Consider the following 27,968-nt stretch of genomic DNA (forward strand, 5'->3'; position numbering starts at 1 on the left):
CGCTAAATGTTAATCGTTTCCCATTTCCAAAGCCTTGGCATCATGAAGAAGTATAAAACTCATTTTTTTAACTCGCCTCTTTAAATGAAATGTCACAAGTATTTTACGGAAAACAAAATTCACTAGAGTTACTGTAATTAATACTGTAAGCTATATTTCGGCACAAAACATCAACTGGGTGCTGCTGTTTCTTCCCACAGTCAAATATTGTGCAGGTTAGGATTATCCATGCTAAATTGCCCATGGCATCCAGGTACGTGTAGGACAGGTGAATCAACCATTGGAAATGCAGGATGCTGTTTAGAGGGTCAGTGCGGAGTCAGTGGGCTGAATGGCCTACCTCCATACTGTAAGGATTCTATGAATAATTTTCAAAATATGAAATAAAGACATTTCAAATACAATATACCTGATCAGTTGCTTATGCGTATTAGCAAGAGCTGGAGTAGGTTGTTTGACCCTTCAAACCTCTTCCACCATTTAATAAGATCATGGCTGATTTTACTAGAAATTTAAATCCACATTCCACCCAATAATTTTTAAACCCTTGCTTAGCAAGAGTCGATCCACTTCTGCCTTTAAAACCTACTTCCAGTGCGTTTTCAGGAAGAGAGTCCTGAAGTTGCAGTCTGAAACCTTTTTTTAAACCATATCTCTTTTGAATTTATGACCCTTGAATTTACTTTGCATCAGCTTTCACTGAGGAATGGGAGGTTTTGAATGCTGAGATTAGAGATAGAAGTTTGTTTACTCTGGATCATGTTGACATAAGGAGGGAAGATATGTTGAGTAGACTAAAGGATATTAAGGTGGACAAATCCCCAGGACCGGATGGGATCTGTCTCAGGTTGCTGAGGGAGGCAAGACAGGAAATATCTGGAGCCCTGACAGATATCTTTGTAGCATCCTTAAACACAGGTGAGGTGCCGGAGGACTGGAGGGTTGCTCATGTTGTCCCCCTGTACAAGAAGGGTAGTAGTGATATTCCAGGTAACTACAGACCGGAGTGCCTTACGCCAATGGTGGGAAAGTTGCTGGAGAACATACTGAGAGATAAAATCTATTTATATTTGGAAAAGAATGGGCTTATCAGTGAAAGGCAACATGGTTTTGTGCAGGGTAAATCATGCCTTACCAACTTAATAGAGTTCTTTGAGGAAGTGTCCAAGTTGATAGATGAAGGAAGGGCTGTAGATCTCATATAAATGGACGTTAGTAAGGCGTTTGATAAGGTCCCTCATGGTAAACTAATGGAGAAAGTGAAATCACATGGTGTGCAGGGTGTTCTAGTTAGGTGGATTAAGAACTAGTTGAGCAACAGGACACAGAGAATAGTAGTTGAAGGGAGTTTCTCGAAAAGGAGAAACTTAACCAGTGGTGTTCCACAGGGATCAGTGCTGGGGTCATTGTTGTTTGTAATATACATAGATGATCTGGAAGAGGGCATTGTTGGTCTAATCAGTAAGTTTGCAGATGAAACAAAGATTGGCGGAGTAGCAGAAAGCATAGGGGACTGTCAAAGATACAGGAGAATACAGATAGACTGGAGAGTTGGGTGGAGAAGTGGCAGGTGGAGTTTAATCCAGGCAAATATGAGGTGATACATTTTGGGAAGTCTAATTCAAGAGCAAACTATACTTTAAATGGAAGAGTCTTGGGAAAAGTTGATGAGCGGAGATCTGGGAGTTCAGGTCCATTGTACCCTGAAGATGGCTGCATAGGTGGATAGAGTGGTCAAGAAGAAATATGGTATGCTTGCCTTCATCGGACGGGGTATTGAGTATTAGAGATGACAAGTCATGTTAAAACTGTACAAGACTTTGGTTCAGCCGCATTTAGAATACTGTGTACAGTTCTGGTCGCCACATTACCAAAAGGATGTGGACACTTTGGAGAGGGTGCAGAGAAGGTTTATGAGGATGTTGCCTGGTAAGGAAGGTGCTAGCTATGAAGAGAGGTTAGGATTGTTTTCATTAGAAAACAGGAGATGGGGGTGGGGGTGGGGACAGGGAGCTGATTGAGGTCTACAAAATCACGAAGGGTATAGACAGGGTAGATAGAGATATCCTCGGATGCTGCCTGACCTGCTGTGCTTTTCCAGTGCCACTCTAATCTAGACTCTGATTTCCAGCATCTGCAGTCCTCACTTTTGCCTAGACATTAGCTTTTTCCTAGGGTGAGGGATTCAATAACGAGAGGTTACGCGTTCAAGGTGAGAGGTGAAAAGTTTAAGGGGGATATACGTGGAAAGTACTTTACACAGATGGTGGTAGGTGCGTGGTATATATTGCCAGTAGAGGTAGTAGAGGCAGGCAAGCTAGATCCATTTAAGGTGCATTTGGACAAATGCTCAAGTAGGTGGGGAGCAGAGGGATACAGATGCTTAGGAATTGGTTTACACAATGGATTTGGATCAACTCAGGCTTGGACGGCCAAAAGGCCTGTTCCTGGGCTGTAAATTTGCTTTGTTCTTTGATTTTTACGTAGTGATCCACAGTTTGAGATTCTTCCATAAGCGGCAACATCCGCTCTACATCTATTCAGTCAAGCTTCCGAAGATCATCTTGTTCGATCAATTCTCCTCTCACTTCTAAATTCAAGTGGATACAAGCCCAATTTGTTCAACCTTTCCTCATAAGACAACACACCCATTCCAGATACTAATGTGGAAAACCTTCTCTGAACTGCTTCCACTTTTATTCAGAATCATCGAATTATTACATTGCAGGAGGAGGCTATTTGTCCCATCGCACCTACACTGATTCTGTTACCTAGTGCAAATCTCCCCATATCCCTGCACACTATTTGTATCCAAGTTTAAGGAATCATCCAACATTCTTCCTTAAATAAGATGACTAATACTATACAGAGTACTCAAGGTGTGGTCTCTTCAGTACGTTGAATAACCAAAGCACAACTGCCTTACTTTCATATTCAATTCTGCTCACAGTAAATTATAACATTCCATTTATTTTCCTAATCACTTGCTGTGTCTGCATACTGGTCTTTTACAATTCATGTGCTAAGACATCCATATACATCTAGTTCTCATAGCTCTGCAATCACTCATTGTTTACTTTTTTTATTCTTTCTGCCAAAATGAATAACTTCTCGTTATAATTCAGTTATAGGGTTATACAGCATGGAAACAGACCCTTCAGTCCAACTCGTCCATGCCAACTAGATATTGCTAACTGATCTGCCCATATCTGTCTAAACTTTTCGTATTCATGTACTCCTCCAGTTGCCTTTTAATGTTGTAATTGTACCCAACGCCTATACACACATTGATACCATACATGCAACACTCTCTGTAACAAAAGGTTGCCCCTCAGGTCCGTTTTAAATCTTTCCCATCTCACCTTAAACCTATCCCCTCCACAGTTTGAGAATCCCCTATCCTGGGAAAAAGACATTAGCTATTCACCCTGTCCATGGCCCTCATGATTTTATAAACCTCTAAAGATCATCCCTCAGTCTCCAATGGTCCAGGGAAAATAACTGCCAGATCTTTGACCATCCACTTATAAGTTTCTCTTTGGAGCCTCATCTGTCCTTTTCAAAACTTTATCTGCGCCATCTTGTAAATTTGGCAACCATACCTTGTCCCTGTAAACAATCTCAGCAATGATCCCTTTGACACATCATTCGTTATGTCTTGCTAACTAGAAAAATATTCAGATATGCATACTGGGCTTGAAAACAGCCTCATGAAATTCCTCGGCATTGAATGATTCTGATCATTCACCCAAAAGACATCCAGGCTCACCTTAACAGCAGGTGGCTTAATGGTTAGCACTGCTGCCTCACAGCGCCAGAGACCTGGGTTCGATTCCAGCCTCGGGTGACTGTCTATGTTGAGTTTGCACATTCTCCCCATGTCTGCATGGGTTTCCTCTCAGTCCACAGATGTGCAGGTCAGGTGAATTGACCGTGCTAAATTACCCATAGTATTAAATGGGTTAGTCAGAGAAAAATGGGTCTGGTGGGTTACCCTTCAGAGGATTGGTGTGGACTTGATGGGCCAAAGGGCCTGTTTCTGGACTGTAGGGAATCTAATCTAATATTCTCTACTTCCTGTCGGCTGGCCAATTGTCTGTTAATGCCAATATGCTACCTTCCATATCATGAACTTTTATTTTCCACAATAATCTTTTGATATAGAAATTTATTTAAGTCTAGAAAGTGAATACCATATATCCACAAGTTCCCCTTTACCAATAGCATGTTATTTCCTCAAAGAATTTGAGCAGACTAGTTAAATATGATTTGCCTATTTCAAAATGATTTTGACTTGAGCAAATTATCTTGAAATTTAAGCTTCCGGCTAGAACTTCTTTAATAAGAATTTATGATTGGAGACAGAAAGTAGGAAATTACTCCTATCATTTTTGAATAAAGGAATTATATTGGTTATCTAAAAGGACCTTTCACCAGTCTCGAAAAGCATGGTGCTGTAAAAAGCAGAGCAGGTCAGGTATTATCCAAGGAGCAGGAGAGTCGATGTTTTGGGCTGGGCCCTTAATCAGGATGAAGGATCCTGCCTGAGTGGTTAGCACTGCTGCCTCACAGTGCCTGAGACCCGGGTTCAATTCCCGCCTAGGCAACTGTGTCGAGTTTGCACATTCTCCCCGTGTCTGCGAGGGTTTCCTCCGGGTGGTCCAGTTTCCTCCCACAGTCCAAAAATGTGCAGGTTAGGTGAATTGGTCATGCTAAATTGCCCGTTGTGTTAGGTGAAGGGGTAAATATAGGGGAATGGGTCTGGGTGGATTGCGCTTCGGCGGGTCGGTGTGGACTTGTTGGGCGAAGGGCCTGCTTCCACACTGTAAGTAATCTAAAAATAGTAGTGTTACTGAGCTCCTCCTCGTGTCCGATAAGGGGGTCTCTCATTCAGGGCACATTGTGCCCTTATCTGAATGTAATAATATAAAATGTACAATGTGTTTTTCAATACTGTTGGAGGCTACACTGGCATAGGGTCCAAAGACTTTTATATTAAATGGAAATGCTACTTTGTAGTGGACATACTGGAAACTGTGACCCATACTAACAGTATCGTTAACAATTAGTTTTGAAAAGAGATTAAAATGTATTAAAATAAAACTGGAATAAAAATAATATTGGAAAACTGACTAGAGGTATAGGAGAAAAGAAAACACAGTAGGAATCTCAAACAGGTTGATGAAAATTTTGTGTTCATTTTTCTTCCAGATACAAAACCCATCTTGGATTGGTAATAATGGTGCCTCCTCTCCTGTACCAGCTTGTGTTGTGCCCTGTGAAACGGTAACATCTTGCATGTCCCCACATGCACATGCACATGCTCCAGGTGGGGTGTCTGACTTCCTGGGTGTTTCTGCCCCAGGCAGCCATGTGGGACAGACACATATGGGTGGTCTCTTTGGCACCACTGGGCTCGGAGCTGCCATCAACGCATTTGACATCAGTAATGAACCAGATCGAAAATCGTCCAGCATTGCAGCTTTAAGGATGAAAGCCAAAGAGCACAGCGCTGCAATATCTTGGGCCACATGACCGATATAACAGTATATATTCAAACACTGAAAATACTACAATATTACATAATGCTGGACTAAGGACATAACGCAACATGGAGATTTATAAGCAGCACTTTTTCTATTATAGGTTGGTAGGATTAGAAATGAGGTTTACTCCATCTCCAAAATATTTACATTATACCCCTCAACATACAAGAGAGACACTGAAAAATACTCAAAATCCAATGTTTCATTTGAAGTTGATATCCTTAGATTTTAGGCAAGCTTGTAAAAGTCGACAGTAAAATGGCAAGTTAAGGCCAAATACATAATTAGAATTCAACAAGCTTCATAAGAAATTGCAGAGTTCTCTGTATAATATTGGTGTACAAGTGCAACCATCACTGATCATGAAACTTAAAGTAGATTATAAAAAAACCTATTGTATAGAACATCTTGTAAATTAATTCAAATAACACACCAGCCAAATAGATTAACAGGACACTGTTCTGATGAGATCACAATTTGGGCTCCAGTACCTGTTAGAATGCAAAAATATAAATCTCTTACCTTATTCCATATAGTTTTGAACTATTTCAATTGGCTCCATTTATTGTGAATGCCACCATTAGGTGGCACAGTGCCTGCATATGTGAAGGAACATAGATTTACAGTGCCACATCATTGTAAAATGATGAAATAGCAGCTGCCAGGAACCTCATCTGTGTTTTCTGTTAAAAGTTATTTTCTGAGGTTTGCAGCTGACATTTGGCGTTTCTGGAGCTGTCTGGTTCAACCACTCCTTCTGTCTAGGCAAAACTCATCAACTGTGGATTCGATAAACAAGTGACTATCCAATGCCAGCAATGCACCTACACACACCCTCCACGTTGGTACATAAGAGTCAGGCATTGAGATGGTGGAGAGCTGTTCTGCCAGAGACAGTAGACTTCACCTTGCCCTGGCCATTTCAGCCCCCTTGTCCCTAGTTGCCTCCTGCAGTAACCATGGAGGATGTCATCTGCCCAGGTGCTGATTTCCCTGCACATAGACCACAGTGATGCCAACAGTGCATGCACAGATGTTTCCTGTGACCTGTCATGACCAGGTGACATCATACCTTGTTTCTGGACATGTGTGGGGGCCGTTTTGGCATTCTGATTAATCACTTCAATTCCAATCAGGTACTGAAAACTTTGGCAACATCTTGCAATTTTAGTAAATGTATTGATTTATTCTAATTTTTGTAATCAAGTTTTTCTTAAGGTTTCTGTATACAAATTATAACTAATTTTTGTTTTATTTTTGCCAAATTACTTTGTTTTAAGTGATATTGGCTACAGGGTTTTGTAAATGCCCCATATCGGTTATGGCACAGAAACTAATTGGTTCCTTTGTCCTACGCCACCACGGATCTAGAAGGACATTTTCTTTCAATAGAATATTTTAAGTAAACTGGATATCAAGTTCAAATCAATTTTTAAGTAGTTAATCTTCTAAAAAAAATTTACTTGACTTTCAACATTAAAACCTGTGTCTAGTCCAGGGCACTGACCTATGGTAGCAACAGTAGTTTAAGATCTTGCAAAGTTTACACAATTTAAAAAGAAGACAAGTTAAGAAAATGACTTACAAGTAAACAAAAAGTGTAATTGCTAACTATACCAAAGTGAGATGTTATACAGTTTTAAATGTTGTTATCTTTTGAAACAATCACGCCCATTGCTATTACTGATACTACTGAAGTAGAAGGTTGAAGTTCAGAGTAATATATCTGTTTGGGTGTGTTGTGTACTTTTGCTGAGAAGAAATCTCAAGAATATTACTGTTATAATTTGTTGTAAAATACTTTACTCCTTTAGCTTTAATTGCCTTGTTTGAAACATAATTGTAGGAAAGGGTGCAATTAGATTACATTCAATAAAAAATGTTACTGCATCCAATGTAGTGTTCATCATTACTGTGACAATCTAACAGACTTATATTTCGCCTGTGTTGTACTGTTTTACAAATAAGTTATTGCACTTGAAACAATGATTTGCATAGATGTAATTTCTTAGGAAACTGTATCAGAGTGGGTCAGAATGGTGTGTATTGTTTTGACAGGTATAACCAATAACTCAATAAAGAATCTCTCTTTTTCCTTGTAAAAAAAACTATTTGCTTTTCAAGGAATGGTGATGAAATGTGATCTTGATATCTCTGAAGCCTTTCATTAATTGGAGTGGACAAAAATACCAACATTGCCCTTCTGAATTGCTGACTGAGTACAGAAAGGATTACAGAACTTATATTAACAACAGGTGTCAGAAGATGTATACCAGTAACCCTGAATGTAGTGACTCAGGCTATCCCCAAAAAAAGTTTAAACACAGCAGTGCATCTTCTGTATTCTTCACTTTTTAACCTGCATTTGAAATAAAATTTTCAACAAGTGTACATTTTAAAAGTACAAAATCGGTAATTCTTGAAACTGAGATTTTGTTCAAATTTGTCAATAATGCTACTAACAGCATTGTACACAAGATGGAAAACAAAACAGTTTTGTATCACTCCCTGCTTCAGAAATTAATGGAAGACAATTTTCTGTCAACATGTCTGATGCTGAGCTGCAAACTCTGCCAGCTGTGACATTTATGTGAAGTAACATCCTAGTTAGATTATATTGAAAAATATTTACAGGCTTGTAATCACATGGAAATACATCCAATAGTTGGTCCAATTAACACAGGACATATTGAGTGTGATATAAGGTTAATTTACTTGATAAATGACTTTCAGTGGCCACCCAATGGCTTCCATTTAACAGTACTGTCCAGTTATGAAATACACACCAGTATGCAATAATTAGATAACATTTGCAAATAAAGTACAATGACGTTAAACCAAAAAATAAGAAAAATACAGTTAGAAGTTGATAAGAGATCACATATAGGTGAGAGATTTTGCCATTTTAGTGCAAGGATTGCAGAAAAGTATCAATGGCAATACTTTGTGAAATCTGAAATACAATTTTAAGATTCAATGTGGTTCAATTGTTTCATATATCCATTCAACTTTCCCTGAAATTAATTGAAACGACTAAATCTAATAAAAGCAAATACTGCTGATGCCAGAAATATGAACTGAAAACAGAAGGTATGGAGACACTGAGCAGATTTGGCAGCATCTGTGCAGGGAACAATACAGAATCAATGATTCAAGTCCGATATGATTTTTTTCAGAACAGCTCAGTTACAACAATTTGACCAATTTCATCTCACCCAGCCATCCAGCTGAAAACTTACCTTATTCCCTATCATAACTATCTTATTGAGAAGTCATTCCACTTGTTAACCATTCTGCATGGAAAAAATTCTAATAACAATGCTATATTTGATCTTTAATAGTTTAACGTAATGCCTTTTTGTCCCAAACTAAAGGCAGAATATGATTGAAATACTCAGAAATGTAGGCAGCATCTATGGAGCATGAAACAGAATTAATATTTCAAGTTAATGGCCTCACTTTGGATCCTCAGCAATGGAAAGATTTGGAGAAGAGGGGTGGTGGAACGAGAGAACTAGAGGGAATGTCTGATGAAGTAGGAAGGCAGAGATAACTTGTTCCAAGTTGTGTGCCAGCACTTAAGAAAAACCTGCAAATTTTAGATAAAATAAATTATGAAAAACATTTGTTCATTTAACAGTTGTGTTTAAATACATTTTACAGCCATATTTGTATAGTGCGTTTGATGCATTCTGCTGCAAAGCGTATTCATCATCTGATTTTTGTAGGACTCTTGGATTCCATACAAATCCAAAACATAGGATTTTTGATTAGATCATTAGATCAACCTTTTGAAAAAAAGCTGGATCATCCCCACCCTAGAGATGGCTGCAGTTGGGCAAAACGTCTTTTGTTATAATGGAGTGGGGGAGATCTGTAAATTCAGTTTTCAATAGGAATCAATTAATAGGAATGAGATAAGATGTATTATTGTTCCTTTCCCCTATCTAGAACAACTATAACATCAAAGATACTCGGGTGGCTTAGTCAGCTACAGGGTAGTTTGGTACACAACACAAATCAAAACTGAAACCATTTGATTCAGGTGCCTTTGTACCTTACCAGATCATAGCCCACTGGCTTATCAGGGGAAGTTTTACAAGTTGACCAATTGCACTGTATAGAATATATGCATAAGGGGTTGTGAATTTCCACACTAAGCAGTTCAATCTAATGGCAATTCAACCACCTCCTCATATATATTCTGATCAACAAGGGAGTTAAAGTGCTTAAACCATGGTATAAAACCCAGGCTTTTCAAAACTTAACTAACAAATAACCACTGTTCTTCAATTTAGAGAAGAGTAGTTGTAGCAATTAAGTTTATAACATGATTTCAATGAGTTGCAGCAGAATAAAAGGACATTAAAAACAGATTCTTACTATTTGGTTTGACAAGAAGTCCATTTTTGTGACAATTCTGGAACAAATTCCCATAAATGCAATTAGTTTTGTAATCATAGAACTTGTAAACAGTGTCAGCAACTTTGTAAATATTTATGTCTCTGAGCCAACATTTCTGTCTCAACCACTGCCACCTAAAAACAGATGGAACGTTCCTGTGTGGAATAGCAGTTGTATTTTCCAACACAAGTAGCTGTACTTCGAAGAATTATTTTTCAAAGTATTCTGGTGTCAATATGGGAGGTGCATAAATCTAGATTCTTTTTACGTTAGAAAAATTCAAGCAGTGCTGAAGGTTTACTAAAAACTCTTAATAGCAAATCATAGCTGCTTCAAACTCTACAAGTATTTTCTTCCATACTGTTGCTATCCAACATTCAATACACCATCACTACATAGTTATGCAGTTACCTGTATTACTGATCACTAATGGTGGTAAAATATGAAAATAGCGACAACTGCCAATAGTAGTGTAATGTAGGAATAACAATTCACACAGCTGGTATAAAAACATCAGAAATTGAGCCCCAGTCTGATTCCAGCATTTTGATCCCTGTAATGAGTGGTACTCATAGCATGTTTCAGTGAGTTATACCTATTAATTGTCTCAGAAATATTTTGTCCTAACCTGTCCTGTGAAGGGAGTATAACATACCCTGATATTATGTGACAACTTTGAAGCAAAACAAATGAAACTCACACCCTTCTTAGCTTCCTGTGCTGGACTTCATCTCAGAAACTACCGCAGAATACACTCCTGGGATTAGCCAATTAATAGTCGGATTTTGCAGTGTTAAAATGGAATAAAGCAGCTGCTGGAAAATATTACACCGTATAAATGGCTCTATAAATCATGAACATTCTTGGTTTCTAACAATGATATCTATAACGGTCATCAATAAAAAAACAAACATTATAACCACAGTGCTGTTCAACAGGCAGCTCTTTGGAAGAAAACATTAATTTTAAAAAAATGTGCAAAAACCTTCACGAATCTAAAATTGCTGTATTATCTCAGGAAGATGTCCAATGTATCTTTTGAATTTGATAAAACTTTTCATTTGACTGTGTAGTACGATATGATATTGTCAGTATCTTAAATTTTGTTAAGGTCCTTTCATACATACAGAGGCTTCCTATAGAACAGGCTTCATGCAATTTCCTAAATGCCAAATGCAAAACTAGCTGATGTACTTACTTACCTCAGCAATCTGGGAGATATGCTAAAGACACATTTTCCAAGCAACTAGTCTAGTGAATCGTAAACACTTTTACCTTTGACTTGCAGCCAGTTGTGCAAAGCCTTAGCTTTGAGAATCCCAGGACTTTCATTTTGTAAAATATCAGAACACCTTTACCGTATCTAAGTCAGTCAGCAAAACTTGATTATAATTTTTAAATGATTTTTTTCTCCCATCTCAGGGTGACTATTCTTCCCTAACTATGATTGCATTGATGAAACCAGTCTCCCAGCAACTCTCAAACACTGGTACATTAATTGATTTGGATTATGGGAGCGGATGGGAAATGAGTAGCAGGTGGCAAGTAGGCAATAAAGAAAAATCAATTAATCATGGTCCCTACTCAATCAATGTTCAATGCTTGTACATTTCAACACACACATCTGACTGGGAGAAGCAGATCGCATACTCATAATTTCAGAACTTTTAAGAACTCTTTCTGGACATCCCTTGTTGATCCCATCCACCAATATCCCCAACCACCATTTTGATAGCAACACAGTTTGCCCATCTCCCAAGCGCACTCTACAGCATGTGACTCATTGAACCATTGGAGAGCTTAAACTCCTCTTTTTAACAAGACAGCAATCATTGAGTTACCTACCTAATATAGGTTAAATACATTATGTAAAATATATCACCTCAGCATCCCTAATAAAACACTCAAAACTATTACTGCATATTGCTACCATGAGAAAATAAAAAATAGCCATTAAAAGTAAGGGATTATCATCAACAATTAATGGAACTTATGAGGAGACTATTTGTAGCAGAATGCTGCAATTTTCAATATTGGCAGTGTAGATTGAAAATATTTCGTTGTTTTCCATCTGCAGGTACGTGCACTTGAAGTATTATTGAATGCTACACCAAGGAATAACCAATTAGGTCAAACAATGTCGCAGCAAACATGCAGTATTATTACTGTAGGCACATTGCAAATGGAGCAGTCAGTACATGGTCAAAACTTGGAAAGTTTGGAAACATAATTGTTAACAAATCCTGTTGATGTTGAATCCAACGAGAGAGGAGGATTTTCGTATATCGTCATTGTGAAGAGTTGCGTTTGAGTTTTTGATCTTCAATAGTCTTCATAACACACATTACATTATTGTTTGAAAAAGAAAATAATTTTCTGTGATGACAAGATTTGGTAACAGTCACACTAAAAAAAGTCACATTGTTCTCGGCTTTGCATCCCTTAAAGTTATAATATTTAGTAAAGAGGCAAGAGAAGACTGCGAATTCCTGACAATGGTTTGAAATCATGCAGTGATTGGTCCTTGCTGAAACTACATCTTACAGCATAAGGATGGTGTCCCCAAAAGGGTCACAATTTTGAATGCCAGCATTTCATAAACTGCCAATGTTGGGGAAACTCTTCAACTTCTCCGGGAAGTCATCCTTGTACAAGACTGGGTCAGCTCGATGTTCCACCACCTTCAGTGGCATGATCCCAAATACAGATGCAAATTTATTGATGCATTCTGACCTGCAATTACATTCCCATGGTTTTAAATATGTACTTAATGATATCCAATAAAACACTGTCAGAACAACATCTGCAAGACCAGAAATCATCACAAAACCATTACTGTAGTCCATAAAATTAAAAGCATTTCTTAAATTATCGACATTGAGATGTTTTAAAAAGTTAAACAGGACAACATGGGAATATTAATGTTTTGAGAAGGTGACAAAAAAGCCAAATGCTGACAAATTTTTAGTTGAATAAATGCATTTAGGTTTTTGTTAAACTATTTTTCAATGGTTTTAAAAGTTACATTTATCCTTCATTAAAGCTTGTTGTAAAGAATGATGAAATTGCTCATGGTATTGATGCCTTTAAAGCACTCACAACAAAATAGAAGTGGCAACAAGCACTATTCTCCAGTACTTCTAATGGTGAAATAAAACTGGGGTCTCAGTCTTAATCACAGTTCCTACAATTCTAATGAACTCGCAATATACTTTGAATTACTTTGAATCACTTTGATGCATACCTGCTATTCTAAACTCCTGCAACATTGTGAAATTTAGGACACCTTTGCTTAAACATGTAAACAGGTTCAAACAATTTCAATATCATTAATTATGTAAACTGTGACAGAACTTTCTTTTTGCAGAAGGCAGTGACTAACATTTTCCAAGTGGGCTGTAAATCTGGAACCAGTCATGCATGTTTTTCTTGGGCACTTCTGAAATGGCAGACACAAGCTGTTAAATACATGGGAGGAATGGAGCACTTACCGTTCAACCATATGGGTCTGGTCCAGTGACAGTCCATCAATTGCTGTGCACTCCGGGCACTTGAACTTTTTACGTGGGGTCACCTGTGTGTCACAATAATTCGAACAATATTAATGGCATGTTTAATCCAGCTAGATGTTCAAGCACGCCTGCAGTGTAATGTGAGAGCACCATCCTTTCAGAACATTTTGCTCAAGTTCCATCTGGCTCAGGAAGGCATATTTCAACTCACAAGAGGTCAATAAAATTACTAGAATGGTTTCACATTCATTGAAAGTGTGTGATGACAACCCATTAAAACTTATTTAACGATTGTTTTCACACTTCTAGATGCCTTGTACAAGCACTGGTTGCCTGTACAATCAAAAGGTGATGAAATGTTGCTTCCCCTACTTTGAAAGGATCTTATTAACCTATGTCGGTTTTCTCATTAAGTTGACTGACAGATTCTATGAATATTTAGAGACTGTAAAGGCGACAAAGTTTATAGCACCCAAGAGGCTTTGCACAAACCAAAATTGCAATGCTTTCGATACTGACTTTACACGGCTGGCTTCCCCTCTCAACGGTTATTTACAAAACAATATTAACAACATTAAAAGTTAAGATTTGAATTTTTAAAATAATAAACAGATTATAATATCAATAATTTCTGCATTTATATAATTATAATTTTGATTTACATGCTTATTTTCTAAAGAAACATAAAATGTATATCTACTTTATATTCATTCTAATTACTTACAACATACTAAGGATTGGCAGACAAACATAACAACTTCATATGATTTATGTTTGTGCTCATCTTTTTGTTACTCAAAGAAACATACCTTAATAGGAGCTTTTCCAGTCATGTTAGCTACTAAGAAGTTCATAGCAATATCCTCACAGTTCATATGAGCATCCACCCAATTTTTAATATCACCTGGCATCTTGTAGGTATATAAGTAATTAAAATACTGAAAAGATAAAAAGTATTACATAAGTCTATTAGAAAGTATTAGATCATAGATCCATACAATGTGGAAACAGCGGATTCCACTTATTGAGTTCACAGCAACCTTCCAAAGAGCATCCCACCCAGATCCATAACCCTGCATTTCCCATGGCTAATTCATCTAAAGTCCATATCCCTGGACACTACCAGGCTATTTAGCATGGCCAATTCACCTAATCTGCAAATCTTTGGACTGGGGGGAGAAACCATAGTACCTGGAGCAAATCCACACAGACACAGGGAGAATGTGCAAACTCCACACAGACTGTCGCCCGAAGTTGTGACTGAACCCAGGTCTTTGCGCTGTGAGTCAACAGTGCAAAACACTGAGCCACCGTGTACATTACAACATTACAGTTAATAATGTTTAGGAAATTTGCACATAAAATAAAAATTATTAAAATTTATAATTTGAAATGTTATTTAAACTATTATTTGATAAATGGTGAGATTTTGATCATGCTTTTGAAGTTGTGTTAGTGTTACTGTCTGCATGTTATTAATAAGTTATTATGGCCAGTTTTGATTTTATATAGCCCTTGTAAATATGTCCTATCAACAAAGCAAGATAAAATTCATGCAAGGGAAGGTGCTCAATGACAATAGAAAGTTGGTGTTAAGAAACAATGGGACTGTTGAATGAAAGTAAATCAATGAAAATAAAGAAAAAATGATGTGGGAGAGGGTTTGAGATGGAGAAAGGGATAAACAACAAAAGAATTCAGCATACAAATTGAGTTCTGACAGTAAAAAATTGCCAGGTGACATTCAGTCAATCCATACATGCTTTACCAAAGCCATTACTGGTTTGCATTTTCTGGCAGTAATGATGGTAAAACTGTCAGTGCTTGATATCACTACTCATCTAAAACAGGTAACTTCTGGAGCCTGCACATGCATAGCTAAATGCAGAAATCCAGAAGCTGTTGTCATTGGTTTTTAAGTTACAATGTTGAAGCTTACACAAGTTCTAACAGTTTGCACAAATTGTAGCTAACCTTGTGCTTTGAGTTTTGCCGTTAAAAACCTTTGAAAGAAAATTATTGAATGAGTCTTTTTTAACCATCTTATTTAGTTCATTATTCCTGCTAACCATCCTCTCTGTTCCTGAAAACAAAATAACTTTCTGGATGTAGGCTTGCTCGCTGAGCTGGAAGGTTCGTTTCAGACCTTTCGTCACAATACTAGGTAACATCTTCAGTGAGCCTCTGAATGAAGCTCTGGTGGGGTAGCCCGCTTTCTATTTATACGTCTGAGTTTCCTCGAGTTGGTGATGTTATTTCCTGTGGTGACATCATTTCCTATGGTGATGTCATGTCCTGGTTTTCTCAGCATGGTAAATGAAATCCAAGTCAATGTGTTTGTTGACAGAGTTGTTGATAAAGCCTTCATTCGGAGGCTCACTGAAGACATTACCTAGTATGGTGACGAAACATCTGAAAACGAACCCTCCAGCTCAGCGAGCAAACCTACATCCAGAACCTCAACCTGAGCTACAAATCTTCTCAAAACTCACTTGAAATAACTTTATAGTAAAATGTCTATTTTTAAATCATGACTATATTAGAATATCAGCATACTCTAACATATTGTTTTTAAAGTTTATTCATGATGCTTCAGCTTCAATCTTAATCCTATATGTTTGCTCCAATCTTCATTTTGGGGTATCTCTAAAATGATATTGACAACTGAAGATCAGTTTTTGGTTTTCTGGTTTGTGTTGTACATTGGTCTGATAGGCTTAATACTTGATTGAGGGCAATAAGCATTGCCATTGTAATGAACTCATAAAGACTTGGTGAGAGTGTAGAGAAGGATCTCGTGGGACAGAGGCATAAGGCTAAGTCCTCACGTAGAGTCTATTATTACAAGTTATAAATTGAAATAATGCAAAATAAGGAATGGCGGATGCTGGAAGTTGGAAACAGAAACAAAAATTGCTGATGAAACTCAGCAGGTCTGGCAGCATCTGTGGAGAGAAAACAGAATTAATGTTTCAGCTACAATGTAGGAAAATATGAAGTTGTCCTATTAAGCAGGAAGAATGAAAAAGCAGAATGTTATTTAAATGGAGAGAAACTATAGTACACACTCGCACAGAAGAATCAGAGTTTCCTCTTCACAAAACGTTACTATTTGAGTGATTAGGAAGGCACATGGCATTGGAACAGGATGGAGTATAAAAGTCGGGAAAGCTTGCTTCAATCGTACAGTACATTAATAGAACAAAATCATGCGGATGGAATACAGATTTCTTCGCCTTATTTAAGGACAGATACAATTACAGTGGAAATTCAAAAGATGCTTATTAGGTTAGGGCTCGGATGACGTTTTCTTGTGAGATATGGTTAGACAGTTGGGCTCACTGGAGTTTAGAAATATGACAAGTGATCTTATTAAAACATACAAGATTCTGGGTGAACTTGACAGGGCAGATGCTGAGTGGATGTTTTCCTATATGGGAGAATGAGATTAAGAGAAATTTCTTCTCCCAGATATTCATTAAATGTCTGGAATTCCAGCGAGCAGTGAAGATTAGGTCAGGGAATACATGCAAGGTTGAGTTAAAAAGACTTCTTATATACAGGGTGTCAAAATTAATAGGGGTTAGGCAGCAAATTAGAGTTATGGTCATAATCTAGATCAGTTATAACATTATTAAATGGCGAAGAGGACTTGACAGGCTGATGGCCTACTAATGCTCCCAATTCTTAAAACTAAACATTGCTGCATTTTTTGTCTTGCTGCTTCTTGGCTTCAAAAATGCTGCTATACATTTTCTTGCTCCTCCTTAGATTTAACAAACGTCAAGATCAAGATTGATTGCAATCTGAAATTCTCATGAATTCTTTCTCGATATTGCAAAGCAGTGACTTCATACTTCTTCCAATTGGATAATCTTCAGAATTTTAAAACACTTCAATTTGGCATAACATTCAATTCTTCTTGATTTACCTAATCTCTTTGATTACTTTGAAGATATACGGTGTCCCATACCATGGGTTGTGATGCTAAAATTAGAATATCTGTGAGAAGTAAGGTATGTTCATCAAGACCATCCATCAACATTATGAATAGCAGCTGCCTGTGCTGTTCCTCAGAAACTCTGCTGGTCATAATTATCTATTTTGAATGGGACTACAACCAAAGTTCATGATCTTTCTTCTTTTTCTATTTTACTAATCTAGATTTCAACATCTGCCTTTAATGACTTGTCAAAAAAAATTCACCTTGAACTTCATTCATTCAACTATTGCTGGATTAAATTAATCTTGTGCTATTACCTTATAGATGTTCAAACATTGCAGATTTTATTAAATCAACTATTTCATAACAAACCATGTTCTCCACAGGCATATCTAAATTTTATACCAACAAACGCAACACTTCCTAATCTAGCCAATGTTACTAGTCACTATATTCCCCTATCTTATTAGTGTGAAGGGCAGAAGTTGTTTTAAAATACTTTCTTCTGCTTAAAAAAAACACAATTCCCCCAACAGCTCTGATATTTTGTAATATAAAACAAATAGGAGCAGGAATGGTCCTCTTAGGCTTTATAGCTTGCTATATCATTTAATAAGATCATGGCTGATCTGGTGTCTCAGCTACACTTCCCAACCATAATCCTGGTTTCCCTTATTTGTAACTTGAATATACTGAACGCACAAGCATCCTCAGCTCCCTGGTGGAAAAAATTCCAAAGGTTCACAATACTGAAGGGAAAAGATTATTCTTGTTTCAAACCTAAATTACCAGCTCCATATTCTGAGACCATAACCCTTACACAGCCAGGTGAAAATCTTTCCAGCCTTGTTGAAATCTAAGAATTCCATGTGTTTCAATGAGACCACATCTCATTTTTGTAAACTTCAGAGAACAAGGACCCAGCCTACTCATTCCCTTCTCATTGAACAATCCTCTCATTGCAGAAATGCGTGAAGTAAGTTCTTCTAACCTTTTTTTTCTTAAATTTCCCTGTGACTATTTTAAATAGGTAATCCCTTATCATTAATTCTTCAAAATCACCGTATCAAAATTCTTCATAATGTAAATAAAAAGCTTTACTAAATCCTCTCAACAGCTTCCAGTGGATCTACTAACATTTCTCTACTTCTGTGCAACAGTAATGCAGTGGGATAGAAATAGTAAAAAGGCAACAGCCAAGGAAAATCTTAACCAATAAGAGAAAGAATAAGGAAAAGAAATCACTGACAAAGTACAGCCAGCAGCAAAAATAAAATAATTAGTATAAAAAAACCTGAAAGAGTTGTCATGTTGTTTAACTCCAGAAGCAACAGCAAAGGAAATCACTTGTATTAGACCGCATTATGCTATTTCACGAACAATGTTCTTTTCATCACAGAGCATCATATTCTATGACAATGAAAAATGCCAAAAGGATACAAGGTTTGGAAAAACATTCATCATACTTTATTAGTATGGGGATGTAACTACACTCCATAATCTACAGCAATTCAAGAAGGCAGATCATCACTGATTAGGGTTGGGCATTTGATTGTGGGAGGAAACCCACACAGAAACAGGAAGACATGCGAACTCCACATAGTACGCTAGGTGAATTTGTCATGGTAAATGTAAAGTTATGGGGATAAGGCCTGGGTGGGATGGTCTTCAGAGGGTCGGTGCAGACTCAATGGACTGAATGGCCTCTTTCTACACGGTAGGGATTCTATGGTTAGTCTTGCCAACAATACCAAAACTTATTAATGTATAAATGTAATCATGATACATGTTAATTTCTGTACAATACTATTAGAAAGTATTTTTAAAAGAAAGCAAATTATTTCCAAATTTGAAAAACTTACATCGCAATTAAAAAGTCTAATAACTGACCTAAGAAAATCTCTTAAAAAAACCTTGTAATTTAGTTCAGTATATTTAACAATAAAATACACTGGTCTTAAATAATTAGTCATACATGCCTGCTGACTAGCAAAATAATATTGTATATTATATGGTAGATTGCTCTCTTTTTAACACAATTTATTTTCCAAATGGTACAGGGAATCAAGGGTAATAATTATATTCATTTTTATCTACCTATTTTTTCAACTTTGTGCTTTCTCTAAAGTGTTCTCCACTTTCCAACCTCAGCCTTTAGACTTCCCGAAATCTGGTAGTAATTTTATCATCCCTGACGCATACTGGTAGTCATCACACAAGCCACAATATCACATTTAATGCTATTTTGATGCTGATGCTCAAATACATATCTACTGCTGACATCTTTACTAATGCCTTCTCAATGCTAAATACTTAGGCATTTAAGGACAAAAGTGAGGACTGCAGATGCTGGAAATCAGAGTCTACACTAGAGTGATGCTGGAAAAGCACAGCTGGTCAGGCAGCATCCGAGGAGCAGGAAAATCAACGATTCGGGCAAAAGCCCTTCATCAGGGATGATGCTGATTTAACTTCATTTATCATGAAAATAGAGAGTGCTGGAGAAATGTCTCAGAACAGAAGATGAGTGATATTGGACTAAAACCATGACTCGGTTTTTCTCACCACAGGTGCTGTCAGACCTGAATTTTCCCAGCACTTACTCTTTTTATTTCAGATTTACAGCATCCACAGCACTTTGCTTTTATTCAATTTAATTTTTCCAGTCTTGCATTAGTTCATGAACTTACATCTTTGAAATAGCTTTTCAGTGCAGGTCAGCAATATCAATTCTCTCATAAGAATGTTATTATTAGGCAAGTGAGATCTTAGAATAAAATCTAGCTTGATAGATCATATTGTTTATATTTAGTTTTTTTCTAACGTAGTGGCCTTTCATTGAAACATAAGTTTGCCGATTTCATTTTTAACATAAAAAGCATCAAATAAAACTAAACCACCTACATATAAGTCAGTTTGAAAGATCTCAAATATAGGGGAAAACAAAATTTCACCTACTCCCCAACAACACCATTTCACAGTTCATCAAAAATTCAGACAAATTCCTTCCATATCAAACCTCAGTTGTGACATAAACGCTTCATCTCATTTCCAGTGTGTTGAGCTGAGGCCTTTTCTCTTGATCATTCTCACAACTGAAATCTTAGATTTTTTTTTCTCAGCTTTGAATAACAAGCACAGATTTTTAACCAAACCATACTCATTCACTAGGTAACCTACTTCCTTAAGTCCTTTGAACAATCTCCTTTCTCTTGTAGAAAATTGTATTGGTATCAAATTTCAGTTAAGTTTCCTTCAAACTGCCTCAAAACCTTTCCAATCTCTGGGATATTTTAAGCTAAGATCAATCTTTGATTTTTCTAAATGCAAAAGCAAGCTAATGTCTGTCAATGTTTTATTTCTCCTGTTGTAAACTTCCATGAATACTCTCGATAGCTTTGCAGATCTGCTTTTTGATGCATAGAGGTTTAAAATCATAGTTCCAGAAAGACCGACATAGTTCATTTTAAAATTCCTTCACAAAAAAAAAGACCAACACCCATGGGCCACTAGTATAAAATCCAAACTTTAAGGCAATGCACGCAGCTCTACAGTCATTCCACATTTTCCTGCTGCCCTTTAAATTTGTTTAAATATTTCTACATGTAGTTCTCTTGACTGGATGGTCAGTTTTAAATTGACACTTTGTCTTCTCTGGTGTCACAGAATTCCCAGTAAACTTCATCCAAAATTAAATTGATATTTTTGCTGAACTTCAGATTTTCACTCACAGCCAGGCAAGTCTTATTTTAATTTGAAGATCTTTTCCCCAGGCTAGCTTTTTTTCACATTATTGTAAAAGTTAGAGAAGCAAGGTTATGAAATTTTGTGGAATATGTAGTACAATGCATTTGAAACCATGCTTTTTCTTCTAAGTCTGTGATGTCAATACCATTGGCACAAAATATAGCAACTGCATTATTGCCTGTTGCAAAGTTAGTTTTAAAATGTACTTGTACCTTGTGATAGAAAGCTGCTCCAGTTAATACCATTGAGACCTCATTCGTCCATTCGGATTCATATTTCCATTTATTAGTATCGTGGTCCCACAAATGAAGTCGCCCTGGGTATCCTACCAACCTGTCAGGAAATTCACGCCACACCTATACGTAATCATAAATTCCAAACATTGTTACTGACTTTCTGAATGATTAAAAAAATTAATCTAGTTATTAACCTCACCTGTCTATTCTAAGTTATAAAACAGTGTCTGAATTTACCAATTTAGCAAATAAACAAGGTAATTAGATTTGTTTTATTTCTGCCATTACTTCATTACTATAATTAAACATAAATCATACTTACTGAATGTCATCTTTTAAGTCTCATCCCTGTTTTAAAGTTAGTGAGTCATGCTGAGTTATTGTGGCACAGGGTCAAGTACATCACCCAGTGCCTAGTTTTCATTTTGAATCTGACATCAAATGTCATCAAGCTATTTAACTATAAAAGGATAGAACAGTGAAACCTTTATTATCTTCATCCAAAGTTTACACACAAGTACTATTCAGTAGGAGCTATTGAGTAACAATCATCTGAAACAGAAAGATTCTTTTCATCTACAGCTCAAGTACATTGAATCCAACTCTGTGCTGCTTCACTACCAGACTTTAGATGATGTCAGATAACTTAGCACAGGTCAGTATCAAACCTGAACTCTTTCTGATCAGCAGAATTTGGTACCATACTAGATACTGCAGTGTTGTACCAATTCTCCTTTCAGATTTGCAAATTACAAAGGCATGCATATAGAGAATTGTGTATACTACAGATCATCTGTTTATACATGTGGTTTTTGCAGTTCAAGACAGAATATACATTACAAATGATTTACATCAAAGTCGTTGATGTGTAAATCATTCATGAACGACACTAAATGATAACATTATAGTGTGAGGGGAAAAGTATAACGTAACGTTGTCCATTTATACTAGTCATTGGTACCGCCATAGGCAGAATTTGCATGCTTCCTTTAATCCCTATGATCGACATGTTTTTTATTCAAGAGATGAGTTTCCTTATTGAAAAGATTTCATCAGCAAACTTTTGGGAGTTTTGATATAAAGGAGGTTATACATCCTCACAGATTCACCCCACATTTAAAACACGACATTTCACACACTCATTTCCACATGCACATCAAGATTAGCTACAGTAGTAGATTGAGATAGATTACGATTAATTCAGTCTCTGGTTTATGGTCTCCATCTGTGACAAGGATGGTCTAGTTCCTAGAATGAAGTGGATGCTATGAAGTCAAAATAAGGGCTCTGCAAGTTAAAGATTCTCAGAAACAGATTTCTTTCAATTGAATTTCTTGAAGATTGGCTTTCACGTACACATAAAGGTGAAACAAGTTGTGGAGTCCTCCTCTCTGTTGGGATTTCCCATTTAGAAGATATTGCTGATAATTGCTTGGACTGTTTACATTACTTGAAATTAGCTTGATGCCCTTTGGTGGAACTCTGCCTCCTCATCAACTTCAAGCAAATATAAAAAGGAGGTATCAAAATATTTCCCTCATCTTGTATCTTTTGAATTCAATGTATTTTTCGAAATAAGATAAGTAGTCACATTGAGTACAGTTACTATATTGTCAGTGAACACCTCTGAGGAGTTATGATATTCAGCATCTTTGCTTGTGAAAGAATGATTCAATTGCAGCATAGACTTTTTGATTAGTTTCAGGGAAGAGCATTGAATCACACCAATTTGGAAGGTTCTTTTCTGTCGGTCCATCCTTAAACAAACAGATGTCTCAGAAATATGTTTGTGAGCAGAGGTGGGCGAAATCCTAGCATTGAGAAACAACCCTTTAAAAATGGCTAGCCACACTTTCCATTTTAAGTCTGGGAGCGGGCTAGATTGGGAGTCAGATCAACTGACAATTTTGGCAGTCCAATATGCTTATACACTTCATATCCACAAGTATGCTTTTTCATAGTCCTGAAGGGCGCATTAACTTTATCAAAAAATTCACCGAACAGGTCCAAGTGGGATTACCTCTCACAAAGAAATAAATATAAACAATCCACCAGTTCTCACGACTGCACATTTTCCTGGCCCCACTATTGTGCAACCTAATGCCCTCTACCAAAACCCCCATAGCCTCTTATATTGCCTATGACAACCTATGACTACTACTGATCCCACTGATCCTTTATCCTTTCAGCTACCATGCCAACTCATTGAGTATCAAGCACCCAAGCACAGAGGCGAAAAGTATATTATTATGACTTAAAGTTCTACTTTCTATGCACTAATGAGAAAAAAATTAATCCAAAAATATCAGTTTGACATTATTTTACAATTACCAGCAAATGGTCACTCGTTAACACTTCTTGACAGTGCTGACAATTTGGGCTGTTCCCAGTGGCTTAAAGTGTACCTGATCCTCACATGCCTGCAAAGAATCCCAAAGATTTTCTAAAATTTTCACTGAAGTGGAGACATTCTCCATTGTCGTGAAAATTGAGACCAACACATCTTGCAATGTGCCTTCTGAACATCACATGACCTCTATTGTGGATTCAGCTGTAGCCAAAAACAAACAGTCGGATTGTGTTCTTTTAACAGCTAATCACAAGTGATCTTTAAACAATTCAAAGATTTCATAACTCAAAGCTTCTTGTAGTGATTAATTGGAAGCAAGGAGGGCATCGTAAGGAATTCTAGCACAATAGATGACTTTTCTTTATGGAACAATGATTTATCAAGGTTAACATTTTCAGCCATTTTGCCTGATTGTGATACAAGCTTGCTGGGAGGGGAAGAGAGAAGAAGAGAGGAACGGGGCTGCTATGGTGTGTTGCAATGCACTGTCCTTTTTCGGAGCCGGGGGCCCAGGTTCAAGTCCCATCTGCTGCAGATATCTAAAGGCTGGCTGAGGATAGCCATTCAGATGGACACCATCTGAAGACATTGGATGTGATTTGCCCTTTCAGTGAAATGCCAAGGAAGGTAGTGGGAAGGTGAAGTGTTTTGATAGAGTGACCCTGGAGAGATACTCACCACTGCCACCACCCCCCATCCTGCCATGTTGGCAATTTGCTTAGACAATTAACATCTCAGGGCTTCAACCAACCACGGTCCAATTATCTGCCTTCTTGGCAGGCATACAAAATAACTGGTTTCACAACAGCGAAACCATGGTAACCTATCTGCCAGATTGGGGAATAACCTTCATCTTCTCAAATCTGAAAAAAAGAGGTCACCACTGAAAGTCCCACCCTGCTTTTACCTCAAAGGTAAACTCCTTTGAGATGCTCAATCTGACCTCAAGTTTCAACCCTTCGCGAAGACAACATAGCAGCAAGCTAGGTATCTAGTGATATTATAGTGTGTAGTTTTTATCCTTATTCACTTCAAACCTTCGCTTCTGTATTTTTGTCAATAACTTTATCACTTGTTATGAAAGTAACTTTCAGCAATAATTACATAAAGTAGTTTTTTTCTCTTGTTTAAAGCATAAAGCTGAGTTGTGGGTCATTGTTTAAAATTGAGAACTCGAACATTATACAAGCTTATATAAATTCCTAGCTCATGGACTTTACCCAAATGTCTGTTATGTCGTTATGACAAACATGTGAATTCCCTGGACAGCTGAGAGTCTCCATATTTAATTTCAAAAAGATGTAGATACAGCTCTTCAGACTAAAAGGAACAAATGACATGTGGTGAAAGCAGGAACAGAGTACTGAGTTGGATGATCATACTGAATGGCAGAGCAGGCTTGAAGGGCTGAATGGGCTACTCCTGCTCCAATTCTATATTTCCATGTTAATTAGGTAATTGCTTAAGAATATGGTCTGTTTGTAACTTAAATGTTAAAGTTCATATGATTTAGAGCATCAAATTTAATGGTCTGTTTGTGTCCAGTTTAAAATATTTCACTAAAGTTCTTAATATGCTGAGGCAAGATAGTGCAAAAGAATACTTCCAATATGTTTTCAAGACCATCATCATTTGAACCAGCGATCAGTGGCCATACTGTGTTTTTGCAGATGGTAGGTTGTTAATTCAAAAAGCATTTTAGAAAAATAAAGCGGGGTACCTGCCATTGATCTCAAAGAAAGGTGTTTGCAGACTTCCACTGTCTGGTCAGCACCTTAAATCCCAAGTTACAGGAATTTCCATGAGCACATTAGTTGTGATGTCTGCAAGCAAGGTGAGCAGCCAATCAAATTGAAAAATTCTCATCGACAGCCAATCAGGAATTTAAAAACAGTTTAAAGTTCACTTTTAATTTAAATAGGCTGAATCCAAAACGAACAAGTTTGATTAGACAGAAGCTAAGATAGCAATATGACTACACTTTTAAAATGTGGAAATTTATAATAATGGAGATATCCTACAATTATAAAATTAGTTGTTCTGGGTTGATAAATGTGTATGGTAACAATTAGAGTCATAGCGATGTACAGCACAGAAACAGACCCTTTGATCCAAATCGTCCATGCTGACCAAATATCCTAATTAAGCTAGTCCCATTTGCCAGCACTTGTCCATTAACCCTCTAAACCCTTCCTATTCATTTACCCATCCAGATGCCTTTAAATGCTGTAATTGTACCAGCCTCCAACACTTCCTCTGGCAGCTCACTCAAAACACACACCATCCTCTGTGTGAAAAAGTTGCACCTTAGATCCCTTTTAAGTCTTTCCCCTTTCACCCTGAACCTATGCCCATCGCTCCGGACTCCTCTAACCCAGGAAAAGACCTTGTCTATTTATCCTATCCATGCCCTTCATGATTTTATAAACCTCTAGAAGGTCACCCCTCAGCCTCCGCTGCTCCAGGGAAAACTGCCCCAGCCTATTCAGCTTCTCACTATAGCTCAAACCCTCCTACCCTTATAAATCGTTTCTGATTCTTTTCAAGTTTCACAACATCGTTCCTATATGAGGGAGACCAGAATTGCACACAATATGGCAAATGTGGCCTTACCAATGTCTCATAAAACCGCAACATGACCTCTGAACTCCCATACTCAATGCTCTGACCAATAAAAGAAAGCATACTAAACGTCTTCTTCACTATCCTATCAGCCTGAGACTCCACTTTCAAGGAACTATGAACCTGTACTCCAAGATCTGTTTATTCAGCAACACTCCCTGCTTTAGGTTCCATACTAACTTCACACGTAGCACCTCATTCAACAAGGTGTAAGGTTTTCCAACATTGTTAGAACAGTGCAGTCATGAAAAATTTTGGTGCTTCACAGACTCAGAGATTGTAATCTGGGGGCTAGAAAGGGGTTGAGGGAATCCAAACAGCACATTCTCTGGAAAAGTGCAGAACTGGTTCTGAAATGGCAAGTTCTAAAATTCATGTTATTTTGCACATACATGGACTCTTGAAGGTTGTTGTCAGTTTTAAAGGAGTAATAATGTCATTTCACCAACATTACCACTGCAAAATCAGGGCTGATGTGATCAATTAAGCATAGCTTAAAAAGAAATCAAAATTCTTACAGCAAACAATAGTTGAACCCACAGCAGAAATTTCAATTTGGTAGGTTTTACAAATTGACACAAAATGCATCTGCCAAAATGAACTAAAAATGGATAGACATATACAATGGTGCAACTACAAAACAAATACGTGAGATTTGCTGAGCACTGAGAGTTCATATAAAAATGCATTTCCTCCCACAATAGCACTAACACTTCACGAGTTACACTTCTTTTTTGGCATCATGGCTATTTGAAGAAAAATGCCAGGGCTCACAGCCAATAGCATAGTTGTGAATTGTAAAGTGTTAGTCTCATTGCAAAATAAGTAGTGGGTTAAGAAAGCAGTAAATTTGATAGATTTTGCAACACCAACAGTTGAATACTAAAATTACAAGTTGATATAAAAGCAGTTCAAATCAATGGTGGAGTACATGTCATTAGCAGCTGCATACAATTAGACATGTACACCAACAATTCATTTGTAAAATGTTAAGTGATGGTAGGTCTGTGCAAAGATTATAGCATTTGTTTAGAATTAGCTTGAGCATGTTTTTAGAAAAAGTACAGCTAAACAGAAAACAAGCACGTGAACCAAACCAAAGCACTGTTTAATGAACTCTTAATTGCTTCAAAGACTACTGTGTAGATTAAAAGGATCAGTTTATGATTAGAAACATAGACTACACCATAATAGACCGGATCATAATTACCAAGTCAAGTTCAATGAAAATCTGTAATTAGCTGGCTTTTGTCAATGTTTTTTGCATGCAGCTTCCCACTAATTTAAGTTTCATATGCAGAACCACATTATGAAAGGTTCGCAAGATTTATTATTCAAGTAACTAGAAACATTAGTAGCATGAGAAAGGGATCCTGCAGAATACAGTGCTCATGGAAAGTTGAGCAGCTTTGTTAGGCCTCTTCAGAGAACTTAAAGTAAAGCACATAATGTGTGACATTCAGTTGTAAAAAGAAAGAATAAAAGCAACTGTTACAAAATGGTGCAATGGAATTTGATGAGCCACCATCAGAGTTTTGTAGGACAACTTGAGCTGGGCATTAAATGTCATTTCAGCATCTACACTCTCAAAATAACAAGATACACACT

The 27,968-nt window shown here is 37.2% G+C and overlaps 2 protein-coding genes across 5 annotated transcripts in view; one reads left to right on the forward strand and one right to left on the reverse strand.

The window, feature by feature from the left end:
• Positions 1-8,137, forward strand: part of alx4a (ALX homeobox 4a) — a 50,789-nt gene extending 42,652 nt beyond the window's left edge. Inside the window, exon 4 of the mRNA XM_072592694.1 lies at positions 5,212-8,137. Within this exon, the coding sequence (XP_072448795.1) occupies positions 5,212-5,535 (324 nt within the window). The 3' untranslated portion in view covers positions 5,536-8,137. The remainder of the gene's footprint in view (positions 1-5,211) is intronic.
• A 103-nt stretch (positions 8,138-8,240) lies between these two features.
• The window catches only part of ext2 (exostosin glycosyltransferase 2), a 200,346-nt gene continuing 180,618 nt past the window's right edge, over positions 8,241-27,968 (reverse strand). For all 4 annotated transcript variants that reach the window (XM_072592693.1, XM_072592690.1, XM_072592691.1 and 1 more), the window contains 4 exons: positions 21,365-21,508; positions 14,272-14,400; positions 13,442-13,524; positions 8,241-12,683 (listed from right to left, as the gene is read on the reverse strand). In XM_072592693.1, the coding sequence (XP_072448794.1) occupies positions 12,545-12,683; positions 13,442-13,524; positions 14,272-14,400; positions 21,365-21,508 (495 nt within the window). In that variant the 3' untranslated portion in view covers positions 8,241-12,544. The remainder of the gene's footprint in view (positions 12,684-13,441; positions 13,525-14,271; positions 14,401-21,364; positions 21,509-27,968) is intronic.

The sequence above is a fragment of the Chiloscyllium punctatum genome, chromosome 22 (assembly GCF_047496795.1).
Source record: "Chiloscyllium punctatum isolate Juve2018m chromosome 22, sChiPun1.3, whole genome shotgun sequence".
Taxonomy (NCBI): Eukaryota; Metazoa; Chordata; class Chondrichthyes; order Orectolobiformes; family Hemiscylliidae; genus Chiloscyllium; species Chiloscyllium punctatum.